The 14,694-nt window shown below is 35.0% G+C and overlaps 1 protein-coding gene across 1 annotated transcript; it reads left to right on the top strand.

Moving 5' to 3' along the window:
• Positions 1 to 11,061: 11,061 nt before the first annotated feature.
• LOC130247174 (transmembrane protein 74) lies at positions 11,062 to 13,793 on the top strand. The gene is made up of 2 exons (XM_056480380.1): positions 11,062 to 11,345; positions 12,862 to 13,793. The coding sequence occupies exon 2, from the start codon at positions 12,906 to 12,908 to the stop codon at positions 13,758 to 13,760; it is 855 nt and encodes a 284-aa protein (XP_056336355.1). The 5' UTR covers positions 11,062 to 11,345; positions 12,862 to 12,905; the 3' UTR covers positions 13,761 to 13,793.
• Positions 13,794 to 14,694: the final 901 nt, after the last annotated feature.

The raw sequence follows: 14,694 nt of genomic DNA, 5'->3' as shown, positions 1-14,694 counted from the left end.
TGGCATTACTTGCTTTAATTCTTATTTTTTTGCAGTGAAATTACACAAAATCTTGTTAAATTTAACTTACATAATACTTATAATTCACAAAAACATGCTCTTACCAGCAGTGACGTTAAACCATAAATGTACAGCTTATATAATTTTAAATACAAAGATATTTTGCCCATCAATGATCTTTGTTTACATTTATTCAGTTATATAATTCACAAATAAGGAATCTTTATAGCAGTTTGTTTTTAGAGTCAACAATATTTAGAGTCAGACCCTTTATTTGTTCATGTTTTAATGTTAAAGGTCCAGACGAAATATTCAACTTTTTTATTAAAACAATTCTGTCTATAATTCTATTAAACAATTCAACTCCAAATCCCATACTAGCATGATTTCTTATTCCAAATTTATATTCTCATTACATTGTTGCTTCTCATCAAAGTTGGAAATGTTCCTATAATTCAGCAGCTGTCGGGCTGGGTTGTAAAACCAGTCCAAGTGTATAAAGTGGGTCTTGGAGTTAAGGGCTCTTTTAAAGGCCATTTCCAGGAAGAATAAGTAAAGCCAAAAGCAGAGACCCAGTGGCTGCATGGTCTTCTAGAGTCAGTGTCATGACTCAAAGCCAGACATTAACAGCACTCTCTGGTTCAACTCGTTTCCTTTCCGAGGGAAACCCTGAGGGCTTGTAAAGTAAAATAAGAACCACTCTGCCGCCTATAAACGAGGTCTTTGCACACCCAAGCAACAAAAAAATGCATTTGATGATTTATTATTGCTTGTTCCACTAGCTCGAGTAAAAGTTGATATTGCTGAACTGGGAACACACATAATCATAGCTTGAGCATCTGAATAGACGAAGACACTTTCAGTTTGTTTGTGGATGGATAATTTAATGTGATCCATCAAAATGGTTGCACTGTACTTTATTCTGCCTAAAATGAAACTTTAAACGAACTGCGAGCCCATGTATCATTTTACTTTAACATGCTGATTTTTAAAAGAAAATGTTAGAAACTATTGTGCAGGTATTTCTCCTGTTATGGTGCTACTTGTTCTTGATAATTTGAAGTATATGCCCTAAATCTTGCCCTAAAAGACTTGCTAAAAGTAACTTCCGTTCCTGTGAGGGTAAGAAACTCCAAGAACTTGTTTGTTTTATTACTATTTTGTGCATTTGTTATAAAAGCAGTCTATTCACTGTTAAAAAAAAATGTAAAAGAAAAGAAAAGAATTTGACTTTACTGCAGAGCTTTTTAAGTGGACTCAACTTAAATCGAGTTAAGTGCAGTGCTTGGGTTAAAATTTGAGTCAACTCAAAATCTCTGCAGCAAGTTGCCTTACAATTTTAAGTCAATGTTCTTAAAAAAAAACTATATGGACCCTTTTCACAAGACTGTTATGAAGCGTTTAACGGTCATCATAATCTTAAATCCTTAAAAGTTTTTAATGTTTTGATTTTAAACAAACATATGAACATTAATATGCATTTATGAATGTAATATAACATCCTTGTGTCAAATTACAAATAAACAAATTACCGCTTATGTGAGGTGTTTCTAATGCAGCGTCTATGGGGCTGAGAGTAAATTTGACGTTATTCTCTCCTCGTCCTCGTCATCAATCTCACACAATTTTTTCTCTTTTTCTGAAAGTCTTGATAACACCATTGTCGCATTTTTCAATCTGTGCTTTTTAAAATGTGATTGGTTTGGTTTAGAGAAAGGGGAGGGTGGGTCAGTCATTCAGTCAGTCAAACAGTCAGTCGACAGTGGCCTCTGGTGGATTTTTGTGAGAACAGTAGGCGCGAATGGCACTCGTGAGAGAAATATCTCAAAAAGCGTGCACAGCGGCCTCTGGTGCATTTGTGAAAACAAAAACTGCAGAAAAACCATACCTCCTGAGGCGTATTTGGCGGTCTCCGGAAATGTAAATAGAGGTACATTTTCAGAACGCAATGATGACTTCTGCTACCGATAAACCCGGAAATGTGAAAAGGGTCTATTGTGACAATGTATTTTGGACAAGAAAATGATTGATTGATTGATTCCCGGTGTTGGGTTGCGGCTGGAAGGGCATCCGCTGCGTAAAAACATACAGGTATGCTAGATAAGTTTGTGTTTCATTCCACTGTGGCAAGCCCCGATTAATAAAGGGACTAAGCTGAAAAGAAAATGAATGAACGAATGAATAATTAAAGATGACAGAAGAATAGATTCTTGTTAGTAGCCTGTTATTGTTGGGATTATTAACCAAGCTCTTTATAAAACTGACCAGCTCCATTAGTGTACACACTGTAATGCCAGATTTCACACAATCAGTTTGTGTTGAGACAACATGCAGAAATTAAGTTATTAGTTTTTAAAAATGTATGTGGACTGAACATAAAACAATTGTTACAAAAAACTCAAGAATTGTTTTGTTTCAACTCATTTATATTTGTAGTTTGAACAAACAGCAAATGTTCAGTGTATTACAACAACTGATCTCTACAAAAGGTGATGAGATCAGCTGAGATTATCACTGGACATAAACTCCAACCCTACAGGACTTTTAACAGACATGCTGCTTGAAGAAGGCCTGCAGTATCATCAAGGCGCGCATCCACCCCGCTCACCACCTGTTTACTACACTGCCATCCTCCAACTCTTGACTCCCTGCATAAATAAACAGAAAACATCTGTGAATCACAAATACTGGAACACTGGTAATGAATGGATATTTTTAACAGTGTCAGTAAGTTATCACACATTCAGTGTACTATATAAATACACTTAATATATGTATATTTAGCACTATATTTCTCCTTAGCATAATATTTCGACGTAATATATTTCTACAGTAAAACAGTGTTACAATTTAATTTGCAATAAACACTTGACCTACCAAGGTAGTAATTTTGATTATTAAATTTGGCAGTGTATTCAAAAAATGTTAAAATAAAACCAATATAACTGTCCACTGACGTGTTTGTGCATTTAATTCTAACATTTTATTTAAATGAGCTGTTTTAGAATATCTGCTTCGAGAGGCCATGACAATCACATAGACCATTGCTATTGTAAACTGCATGTTATTTACTGTATCTTCTTGTTTACATCATTTTAGAATTTAATGGAATATTGATCTACTTAAGGTTTGTTTTGTAAATTACAGCTAGAACTGCCGGCTCGTCGGGTGTCGCTTAGTTAATGCATGTTTGCCTTTATTAGAATTTCAGTTTCATGTCCTGATGTTTTTTATTACCTATACTAACATAACCATTCCATTTATTCATGGAGATAGATTTAAGTGGTGATTGCTTAGGATCGCTGTAATTAAACTGTAAAAATATCTGTTAATTAAGTTTCCGTATTTTGTGATTCACAAGTGTTTTCTGTTGTGAATTGCATTTTGGGACCTTTATCTGTGCTCTGTCAACTTCTGATGTTGAAAATTCAACTCTACAGTTTAACAAACTGTCTTTTATTGACATTTTAGTATAGTTTGAAATAATAAAATGTATAAAAAATAATTTATAGAGAAATAAATAACAGAAAATGTACTGGCAGTTTAGTACAAGATTTTTGTGGCGTAATAACACCAACCCAGACAATATATCACTTTAATCTTTAAAAATGTTATTAAAAGTCACTTTTTTCTAACCTTTCAAAGTTAAAAGTTGTTGGAAAAAAGAACAAGATCCCATAATGAAATTCAAAAGCATAAATAAACAGAGAGAGAAAATAAAAACACAAATCACAAAATACAGAAAACTGCAAATTTACAGATTTTTTCACAGTTAGCAATTAGCTCACGCAAAATTCACATAATCGACAGAAATATTCAGCTTCAATCCATTTTTTACTTTCTAATACAGGATTTTCTCTACAGTAAAAAAAGGCACAACCCTACAACAGTTATACAAATCTTCCTTCTAAAACTGCAAATGTTATTATGAACTAAGAGAAAAAAAAATGGTAGACATCTTGGTACAGTCTAGAATGAACAGTCCCAATCCCTGCAAACAGTCAGAATCACTACTATTGGCATTAGTAGTTATGTAATTCTGTTAGTTCAGTGTTCAAATTAGTATTGAAATTAGTATTTTTTCCAGACCAGACACCAGACACTGGAAATCATTTCATAACAATGTCAACAAATAAATGTTTTACATCAACAGCTGTCAGAGCAGAAATCAGGGTCCCGTAATGCAACACATAAATAAAAGGAAAACAACAAGAAAAGGGCAACTGTTTTTGGAAAATAGGCTCATTTAGCAAGTCCCCTGGAGATAAACATTTGAGCTTTTCCATGTTTAAATCCATTTAGCATTCTCCGGATCTGGCAGGAGCACTTTTAGCTCAGCTTGACATAAATCATTGAATCCGATTAGACCAGGGGTGCCAAACTCAGTCCTAAAGGGCCGGTGTCCTGCAGATTTTAGCTTCAACTACAATTAAACACACCTGAACCAGTTAATCGAGCTCTACCTAAGTGCACTAGAAACTTCCAGGCAGGTGTGTTAAGGCAAGTTGGAGTTAAACTATATGCAAGACACTGGCCCTCCAGGACCAAGTTTGGGCACCCCTGGATTAGACCATTAGCATCTCACTCAAAAATGGCTAAGGGGTTATGATCAATTTCCAATTTAAAGCTTAACTCTTTTGTTTTTACATCGTAAGACAGTTGAAAAGTGAAGTTGCTTTTTCTAAGCCAATTTTGGAACATCACTTTCAGGAGTAATAAACAAGGAACTTTGCTACAAACTATTTTCGAAGAAAACGTGTTTGTTGAACACATCATCTATCGAGATCCACTAGATCTACTGGATTCAAATAGTTGACTGAATATTTTTCTGCATAGTCTGCTGGGCATGATAATGCATTGACAATGGTATGATAAACCATTACAGGGATGGTCATATGTATAATTATATTAACTTACTATTATTATTATCATCATCATTAATATTATTATTTAATACACAGATAAGTGTAACAGTTTTTTATTATTTAAAGGTGCAATCACAAGTTGTTTTAAAACCTTTGAGGTGCGATCAAGCATTAAATAGGGGGTCAATGCCCCCTGTAATTTACCTTTCCATCATGGAGACATTTGTAAGAGACAATTCAGAACACATATTCTTTGGTGCAGATCCTGAACCATACCTATTTGAACCAGAATATACAGAAGTTAGCTGATTTTTAGATATTGCATAATATCAGTGTGCCTGCTGTAGCCATGATACGGCAGCAAAGTTTCTTGATTATTATGCCGGAATGAAAGTATAGTTCCTATAGTCCCATCACCCTAAAATATAACAATTTTAAATTTTGTTTCAAATAGTACATGATTTAACTACAGAACAGTTGAATTTTAAATAGGAAAACTAACCCTTTTAGAGGAAACTCTTTAACTATTTTTAAGGAAGATGCTAATGGTGTAATTCTAGTCAATGATTTATGCTAAGCTAAGCTAAAAGTGCTCCCGCCAGACCTAGAAATCTATTTAATTTAAGGGAGTTGAAAATGAGCCTATTTTCCTTTAAGAATTAACTGATTATTTTTTTTTATCCACAGATATTTTCTAGAAACCAAAAATTCAGGGCATACCCACATTACATTTCTACAAACCTCTAGTGTGTATCTTTCAATTGTGAACAAAAGAGATACTGAATCTGGTTGTCAAAACTTTCCAAAGACCAAAGGTCATTTTTGTGTGTCTGTCCCTTAAGAATAGAGGGACCAGAGATTTAAATGTCTCCTGCCTTCCCTCCATTGCTATTCTTAGCCGTGTGCTCCTACAGAAAACATCCATCAGCAGAAATGCCACATCAGACACCAGCAGATAAACAAAACACACAACGCAGAGGGAAATAAAGTGTCACATCTTACTCTTACAAGTTTCAAGCAATCTTTAGGTTTAGGTTCTCAAATAGATGTAGCTGACAGTTGCTGCTGGATAGAAAATTCTCTGTCTGGTTAAAAAGTGTCAAGCAGGATGATAAGTTTCACATTCTGAAAGACAATCCCATGTTTCATACCGCGCGCAGATGGCACAACATGTTTTTTGTCAATGTTCTGTGAAATTATTACGCTTAGATCAAACACATAATCAAAAACATATCCCCAAAATAGGTTTTCTTGGTTTCCTCACAAACTTTGTGGAACACAAGTGGGTTCTGATGCTGCTTTTCTGTTATGAATTCACAATGAAATGAATATTTTGCAGTTCAGCCCTATTGGCCACCTTCCCAGCATGCACCGGGGTATATTGAAAATGAATATGTGCTGGATTGTTTGCAATTTTCCTTGCATTGTTGTTGTTGATTTTGTCCAATAACGTCTCTAATAATTTCAAGATATTTTGTCCATTACTTATAATGATTGATCAGTTGATTTGAATCTTTTCTTTATAAACTGAATTGCTGCATAAAGTATTATGTTAATAAAGAGATAGTTCACACAAAAATGGAGACTTAACTCACTATTTTCTTACTGTAAAGTGGTTCCAAACCTTAATGGGTTTCATTTTAAAACATGTTAGAAACCTGTAACCATCAGTGGTGTAAAGAGTACTGAAAAATCATACTCAAGTATGTAAGTACTTGCCCAAAAATGTAGTGAAAGTAGAGTTAAAGTATCTGTTGTAAATATTACTCAAAGTAAGAGTAAAACGTAGCCCTTTTAAAAGTACTCAAGAGTAGTGAGTAGTGAGTATTGAGTATTATGCTGTGAAAGGCTGATGCGTTTACATGTAATTTGTGCATGTGTGTGAAAACGTAACATTCTGTAGTGCGTTTAGTGATTGTATAATCATCAATTATTCAGTCATCATACAGTAAACATCCATCATCTACTCATCAGTGACATACAGTCTAATCCAGGCGTGTTGAAACTCTGTCCTGGAGGGCCGGTGTCCTGCTGAGTTTAGCTCCCACTTGCTTCAACACACCCTGCCAGAAAGTTTATATATCTAGGAAGAGCTTGATTAGCTGGTTCAGGTGTGTTTGATTAGGGTTTGAGCTAAAATTTCTAGGACACTGGTCCTCCAGAACAGAGTTTGGAACCCCTGGTCTAAACAATCCCTGGGTCATGTAACGATTTGGACATGTTCATGGATATTTGTAATGCTTCAAAATGGTTTTAAAAGGAAGCACCCATGTCTTGAGGTAGTTTAGAATGATGCATTTTTATGTGTAATTTGATTGGACTGATAATTCTACTTCAGCCAATCCCCATAGACAAGAAAAAAAAGTAGTGACTGCAGGTTGAAGGAAAGTAGTGGAGTAAAAGTACCGACACAGCACTAAAAATGTCCAAAAAGGAAAGTAAAAGTATTAAAACTACTTAGTAAATTACAATTCCTGAGAAAAAAACTACTGAATTAAATTAATTTGAGTATTTGTAATTTGTTACTTCACACCACTGGTAACCATCGACATTTATATGTAAATCAAATAATGTGAAAGTCAATGGTAACAGCTTCTCAAACAGGTTTGGGGCAAGTGAAGGTTTGAGCAAATAAAGACAGAATTCTCAATTGATCTCTTTAATGTAAGCTTTTATGTGTCTTTTGGAAATTAAAGTGACTCATTCCAGAATTGCAGGTTGATTTCAAACATTTTCCGATCATTTTTTATTAAACTGTAATGACATACAACAAATGTATAATTTACAGTCAACTGAATTCATTATTAATGTAACACAATGCATAATTCTTAAATGAAACAGTAAACATTTAATTCTGTTGTGAATTGATCTTTTTAAACATTTACTTGGTTGACAATAATAGTTTCCACCATTTTGTGCTTTAGGTCACGACGCTAACCTCAAACAAGATACCCAAGGACATGTCTAAAACAAAATTTTATGTTACAGTTTTACATATTACAGTTTTCAAAAAGTGAATGTAAAATTCACTTAGATGTCTACAGAGTTGATGTATACAGTACATAATCTATTATTGGTGTATTTTAAATATTTATAATAATATATAAATATATAACATACAAATTAATGAGAGAAGAAAAATGACATGCCTCAGTGCCTTCCAAAGTTTACCGCCAAAAGAAGTGATGTCACCTGGAGCAAGTCAAATGCTTTTTATCTTAGCTGGTCAGGCTGGAAAATGACCAGCTAAAACCAGCTGGATCAGCCTAGGCTTGGCTAGGCTGGTCAAGCTGGTTTTAGCTGGTCATGTCCCAGCCTGACCAGCTAAAACCAGGCTGGAAATGGGTGGAAACCAGCCTGGAAGTGGCCAAAACCCCTCTAAAACCAGCCTGTTTAACCAGCTAAAACCAGCAAACCAGCCTAGGCTGGTTTAAGCTGTTTTTTTTCAGTAGGGACAGTAGAAAACATGAGACATACATGTGTCTGCAAAACAGCATGTGTGAACCGGCTGTTCTATAATGTTCACGCTTTGTTGACTAAACAGTGAGCATTGCATCTCCCTTGGTTGATTTCAAATGGAGGCCATCTTAGCTGTCGTTTATGGAGACGTCTGTGTGCGCTTGCTGCTCCTTTCTCAAGTCATCTTAATAAAACGTGTAGCCTGTGGTACAGAGAGACAGTAAGATCTGAACACACAGGGGGCAAATTCTCATAAATGTCAATTTCACAGTTTACGCTCTAATAATGTTCCAGCCTCTGGAGCATAGCAACGTCTTCTGTGTGTTTTAACCAGCTGATGTCACCAGTCTCGTTTAATTCAGTGCGCCGGCAGAATGCCACATTAGTAAATGTTGAGCTTTCACTGAAAAAGCAGCGAGGCGCACTGTAATCATGACCTATGGCCACCTAAACATACGCTACGTTGGTTGCCATCATGCCAGTGAAGCGCAAGAGGCTCGTCATGGGGCTTCAGAAAAAAAAAGTATGGCTGTGGACAGTACAGCAGCATTAGTCTGTGCTCAGCTCTCATTTATGTACAGTTTTTAAATAAAATGTACAGTATTGCATTTTAATCTCAATTTAATTGAGATTGAGAGTCCCCATAATGCTGTGGTAAAATGCTGTTTTAATATGACTGTATTGCTATATTCAACTGTTTGTCTTTGACTTTCCTTCCTACTATATTTATTTATTTATTTGTTATAAGGTTTTCATTTACAAAGCTTATTAAAATATTGAAAATTAATATTATGTGTCATAATAACAACATAATAAAATTAACTGACAGGCAGTATATATATATATATATATATATATATATATATATATATATATATATATATATATATATATATCAGAAAGCTTTATTGCCAGGTATGTTCACACATACGAGGAATTTGTTTTCGTGACAGAGCTTCTACAGTGCAACAGAATTACAGAGACAGGACAAAAAAACAGATAATAAATATATTTTAAAAATAGAAGTAAGTAGTGAATGCAAATATACAAATTGTGTGTACAGGTACATTACTATATACAACGTTATATAATTATTTTTTTTTTTTACTAATAAATGAACAGCTTGATATGCCAAAACTTTCTTCTTTTAAAGAGAAAACTGACGTCTTTGCATTTGGGAGCAGAGATGAGGTTCTCAAGGTAAATGTGTATCTTGGTTCTAAGGGTCAAACAACAAAAAATAGGGTCAAGAATCTTGATGTGATTCTGGAGTCAGATCTGAATTTCAATTACTATTACTAACCGCATCTGTTTAATGTTTATCATTTTTATTTTTATTTTATTTTTTTCCATATTTATTTTGTGTTGTCACTTGTCACTTTATGTACACTGGAAGCTTCTGTAGCCAAAACAAATTCCTAGTGTGTGTGAAGCACACTTGGCAATAAAACTGATTCTGATTCTGATTCAATAGTCATGTCAAGGCAGTAATTAAATCAGCATACTATCAACTCAAAAACATTGCAAGAATTAGATGCTTTGTTTCCAGTGAAGACTTCGAGAAACTTGTTTGTCATGCTTTTATCACCAGCAGAATTATTAGCCCCCTTTAAATGTTTTTCTTTTTCAAATATTTCCCAAAGGATGTTTAACAGAGCAAGGAAATTTTCACAGTATGTCTGATAATAGTTTTTTTTGGAGAAAGTCTTATTTGTTTTATTTTGTCTAGAATAAAAGTGGTTTTTAATTTTTTAATAACCATTTTAAGGTCAAAATTATTAGCCACTTTATTTTCGATAGTCTACAGAGCAAACCATCATTATACAATAACTTGCCTAATTACCCTAACCTGCCTAGTTAAAGTATTATGTACTGTCATCATGGCAAAGAAAACTATTATATTTAGAAATGTGTTGGAAAAAAATCTTCTCTCAGTTAAACAGAAATTGGGGAAAAGAATAAACAGGGGGGCTAATAATTTAGGGGGGTTAATAATTCGGTCTTCAGCTGTACATCTGTGTTAAACAGCCTTTATTTCCATTTTTATATGGACTCAAAACCTCTAGATATATCATTGCATCAACTTTCAACTTTCAACAAGTTGCCGTAATCTCCTTTATACACAAATATTTGATCAATACACTTACATGTTTGAATTTACTAAAAATCAGATCTACACCTGTGTTTATTATGTCAGTTATAGGCTACTAACTTTTAATGTTTCATGGTATGTTATTAAAGTGTATTATGGTCCTGAATAAAAGCTATAAAAGATTAATTTATTCATTTCAAGCGTCTTCGTATCTTTTCTAAAAATGTATTTTCAAGGATGTTTAAATGATGTTCGTTTTCTAGGATAATTAATTTGGGACACAGCTTGGGCATGCAATCTGTATAGGGTGCGTCACACAAATGAACCTCAAGAGGAGAACAGCATGAAAGTGTTTGCTCAGACTTCATTCCTCCCTCGACGCTAGTAAAGCTCTCTCTCTCTCTCTCTCTCTCTCTCTCTCTCTCTCTCTCTCTCTCTCTCTCTCTCTCTCTCTCTCTCTCTCTTTCTCTCTCTTTCTCTCTCTCTCTCTCTCTCTCTCTCTCTCTCTCCTCAACTGTGCGGCTTCTTTTAGAGATTCGCGCGACCTGAGCGCGGCGCGAGGGTGGAACAGGACGCGCGCTTCCCTTAATTAACGGAGCGCGAGCCCTGCAGGAATGCCAGAGACGCTGCGTGGAGAAGGCAGGCGATGCATTTTTTTCTATGAGTTTACAGTGACACCAAAGACTGCGTAAGAGATGAGATTTGAGACACACACCATCTTTTTTTCACCCTGCTTGTCAATCCGACTACTTTTTAACACTGGAAATCAGGAAGCGCTTCAAGATTCCATTTACAGTACTGCTTTACGCGCTGCTTTAAACCTCTTCGGACGGAATTAATGGTATTGCTGACTGAATTAAACACACTTTAAACACCTCAACAAAGATTTCGGTTGTGAACAGGATTTATGCTAGTTCTAAATATCAAACGTAAGTATTCAACATTCTTAAAAAATGTATTGTTTAAATTGTAAATGTTGACGATAACTTTACGGTAATTATGAAAAAATATCACGGAAATGCCACGTACCTTAAAACGTCTTTTTCTCTTTAAAACTTACCATCAATTATTTGCTTGCTTTAAAGGAGGCTAGTTTAACTTACAAATGAGTGTGTTTATGCTATTGTACAACAATAACAGTATGTACTTTATAGGCGGAATTGATTAAGACATTTTAACAATGGACCTTTAAATTTTGTGGATAAATATGTCTTAAGAAACAAATGCATTATAGAAATTCCGTTAAATATAGTGAATACATTGTCTTATATTTGTCCTATAGTACAATGACATCTCTCTCTCTCTCTCTCTCTCTCTCTCTCTCTCTCTCTCTCTCTCTCTCTCTCTCTCTCTCTCTCTCTCTCTCAATTCAATAAATTGCTTTATTGGCATGTCAAATGTTACGAATTGACAAATTGAAGGTTAAATTATATGCACTGAGCGTGAATATAATGATTATTTTTGACAAATTATTTAAAGTGTAAGCTTAACCCAAAATGAAAATATACTGTAATTTACTATATGTTAAACCATATAGTAACACACACATTTGATATTTGCATGGAATTGCTCGTGTGTGTGTGTGTGTGTGTGTGTGTGTGTGTGTGTGTGTGTGTGTGTGTGTGTGTATATATATATATATATATATATATATATATATATATATATATATATATATATATATATATATATATATATATATATATATATACATATACATACATACACACACACACATACATACATACATACATACATACACACACACACACACACACACACGAGCAATTCCATGCAAATATCAACCTTGACATGAAAAAAAATATAGAATCCGAATCCAAAATATCGAATCCGTTTCTGCATTTTTTTTTTGTGTGTGTGTAAGCAAGTATTTTACAGTGCTTTAAAAACACTTAAAATGTCTGTCAATGTTTTCAAACTATTATATTTGATTTACCAAAAATCACACAAGTGGGAATTTCACATCTGTCACATCCATAACTGAGAGACGTCACATTCACAATGAATCTTTTTCCTCATAAATGCAAAAAAATGTCAAATAAAATAAAATCATTTTGTTCTGTAGTAACTCTTATCTTTTTGATTAGCGTTATATTATTTGGGTTGTGCAGTTAAATTCACAGAATTGCTACAAAGTATGTTGTATACTGCAAACTCGCAATTTTTTTTTGTCCCATCCATAATACATGTTTATTTTCCTCATTTAAAATATAAAAATTGTTTACAGGTTGATATTTTTCTGCTCCTATAACTCTGTGGTTAGTGGTTTTGAAAAATATAAACAGATGTTTCAAAATATTGTTAACATATACTTTTTATGTGAATTTATGTTTTAAGTTTTTACTGCAAATGTCACATCCATAACGCTGGAATTGCTCATATATTGCTTATAAATACCTTCTTGTTTTTGTCTTCATGGAGCAGGGATGCTATTGGCAGCATGCAATGATATCTGAACAAAAGTGAAAATGGCTGATCTGAAAGTCCTCTTCTGTGGTCAAGACAGTGTCCAGACTGATCACCTTGACTGGTCTCTAAAGCACCAGCAAAGTCATCACTCAGTGTGTGTAGATGAAAGGACTGTTTCCAATGAAGAGTGCTGCCAGGCGTATCTGGAGGAGAATGTTAATGAGGCGAACAGGCTTTCAGAACCATGGACAGCGACTCTGCCAGTTGGACGACTCTGCAAACTCAATGAATGGGGATTTGATGAAGAAGTCGAGGTATGTTACGACGAGCAGTTTGAAACTGCTTTTCCTGGTGTGGCTGACATTACCAACCATAAAGACTGCCAGTTGTTAGCTGAGGAGACCAACTATGACAAACTCAGTTGGAATTCATCCAAAGATCTCCAAGAGGTTGCCCCAGAATGCTCTCTGCTGTCGGTTGACGATTTCATGGTGGATTCAACGGAAAAGTCAGTGGATTATGGATTTATAGGAGCTGTAACCTTTTTAGTTACTGGGATTTCCTTGGTTGTCATTTCCTATACAGTCCCACGGGATGTCAAAGTCAATCCCGACACCGTTTCTGCTCGGGAGATGGAACGTTTGGAGAGAGATAATGCCCGAGTGGGTGCTCACCTGGACAGGTGTGTGATTGCAGGATTGTGCCTCCTCACGCTCGGAGGTGTGGTACTGTCAACCCTGTTGATGATCTCCATGTATAAAGGGGAGATGATCAGGAGACAAGCATTTGCTTACTCCAAGCACCAAGCCAGACTTTACGGCTCTATAAATTTCAGAAGTGGCACCAGCCCAACCAACGCTCCTTCGCTTTTGTCTCTTGATGACGATGAAGGTCTTGTTGAAGTCTTGAGTTGAATCCAACTTTTGCCAGTTCTTATAACATTATAAATAATGGCTTTGCTATACTGTGATCTACACGGTGTAACAAGTGTGATATCATCTAAATTGACTTAACTAAATTATGATTCTGAATATTTATTTGATTTATTACCTTGAGTCAACAAATGTCATTTATATGGATGAAAATGTATGAAAACGTATCATTCTGACATTGAGTCTGGTTTGTGTGAACCATATCAGTAACATTTTACTTGAAGGGGGTTTTCATAAGACTGTCATGACAAATTTATAAATATGACATGACAAATGACATGAATATAAATTAGATTTTATGCATGCTTATAGAAACTGTCATTAAGTGTATTTGCTCAGTTATTAGGGCTGTGGGATTAATCGAAATCGAATCGCGATTTGAAATGTTGCAATTAGCTAAATTAAGAGGCTGCAATTTGAAACTTATATGTATTTTATCATTTCTTCCACCCAGAGCAATTGCTTGACTGCCTTCTGTGTGTGTGACGGTCTTACTATCCACTTTCGTTCTGCCCAATCAGAATTGAGCAATCACTCTGCGGAACTCTGCGGAACTCTGCGGAAACCCACAATAAAGCAAACAAACATGAATAGCATGGACAAGTGGGTCACTTCAGAAGCATTAATAAACAAATTCATATCAAAGAAAAACAGTATGTCTGCAATATTGGAATATTTGTTTCAAAGTCACAGACACCAAACAAAAACGGGTCATTTGTAAGAGCTGTCGCAGAGTTGTTGCCACAGCAAGAGAAAATACAACCAGCACCTAAATAAACACCACAGGTGGCTATATGAGGAGTGTCTTGCTAAAAAGTCAACTAAAAGTATTGCTAGTGACACTCAATCTAGTAGCTAGCAACAGCAAAGTACAATTTCAAAGTTGTTTGCAGCTGTTACACCATATGACAAAACA

This window comes from Danio aesculapii, chromosome 19, assembly GCF_903798145.1.
Source record: "Danio aesculapii chromosome 19, fDanAes4.1, whole genome shotgun sequence".
NCBI classification, from domain to species: domain Eukaryota; kingdom Metazoa; phylum Chordata; class Actinopteri; order Cypriniformes; family Danionidae; genus Danio; species Danio aesculapii.
The sequence above is the reverse complement of the archived record's forward strand: the minus strand, read 5'-3'. Positions and strand labels throughout refer to the sequence as shown.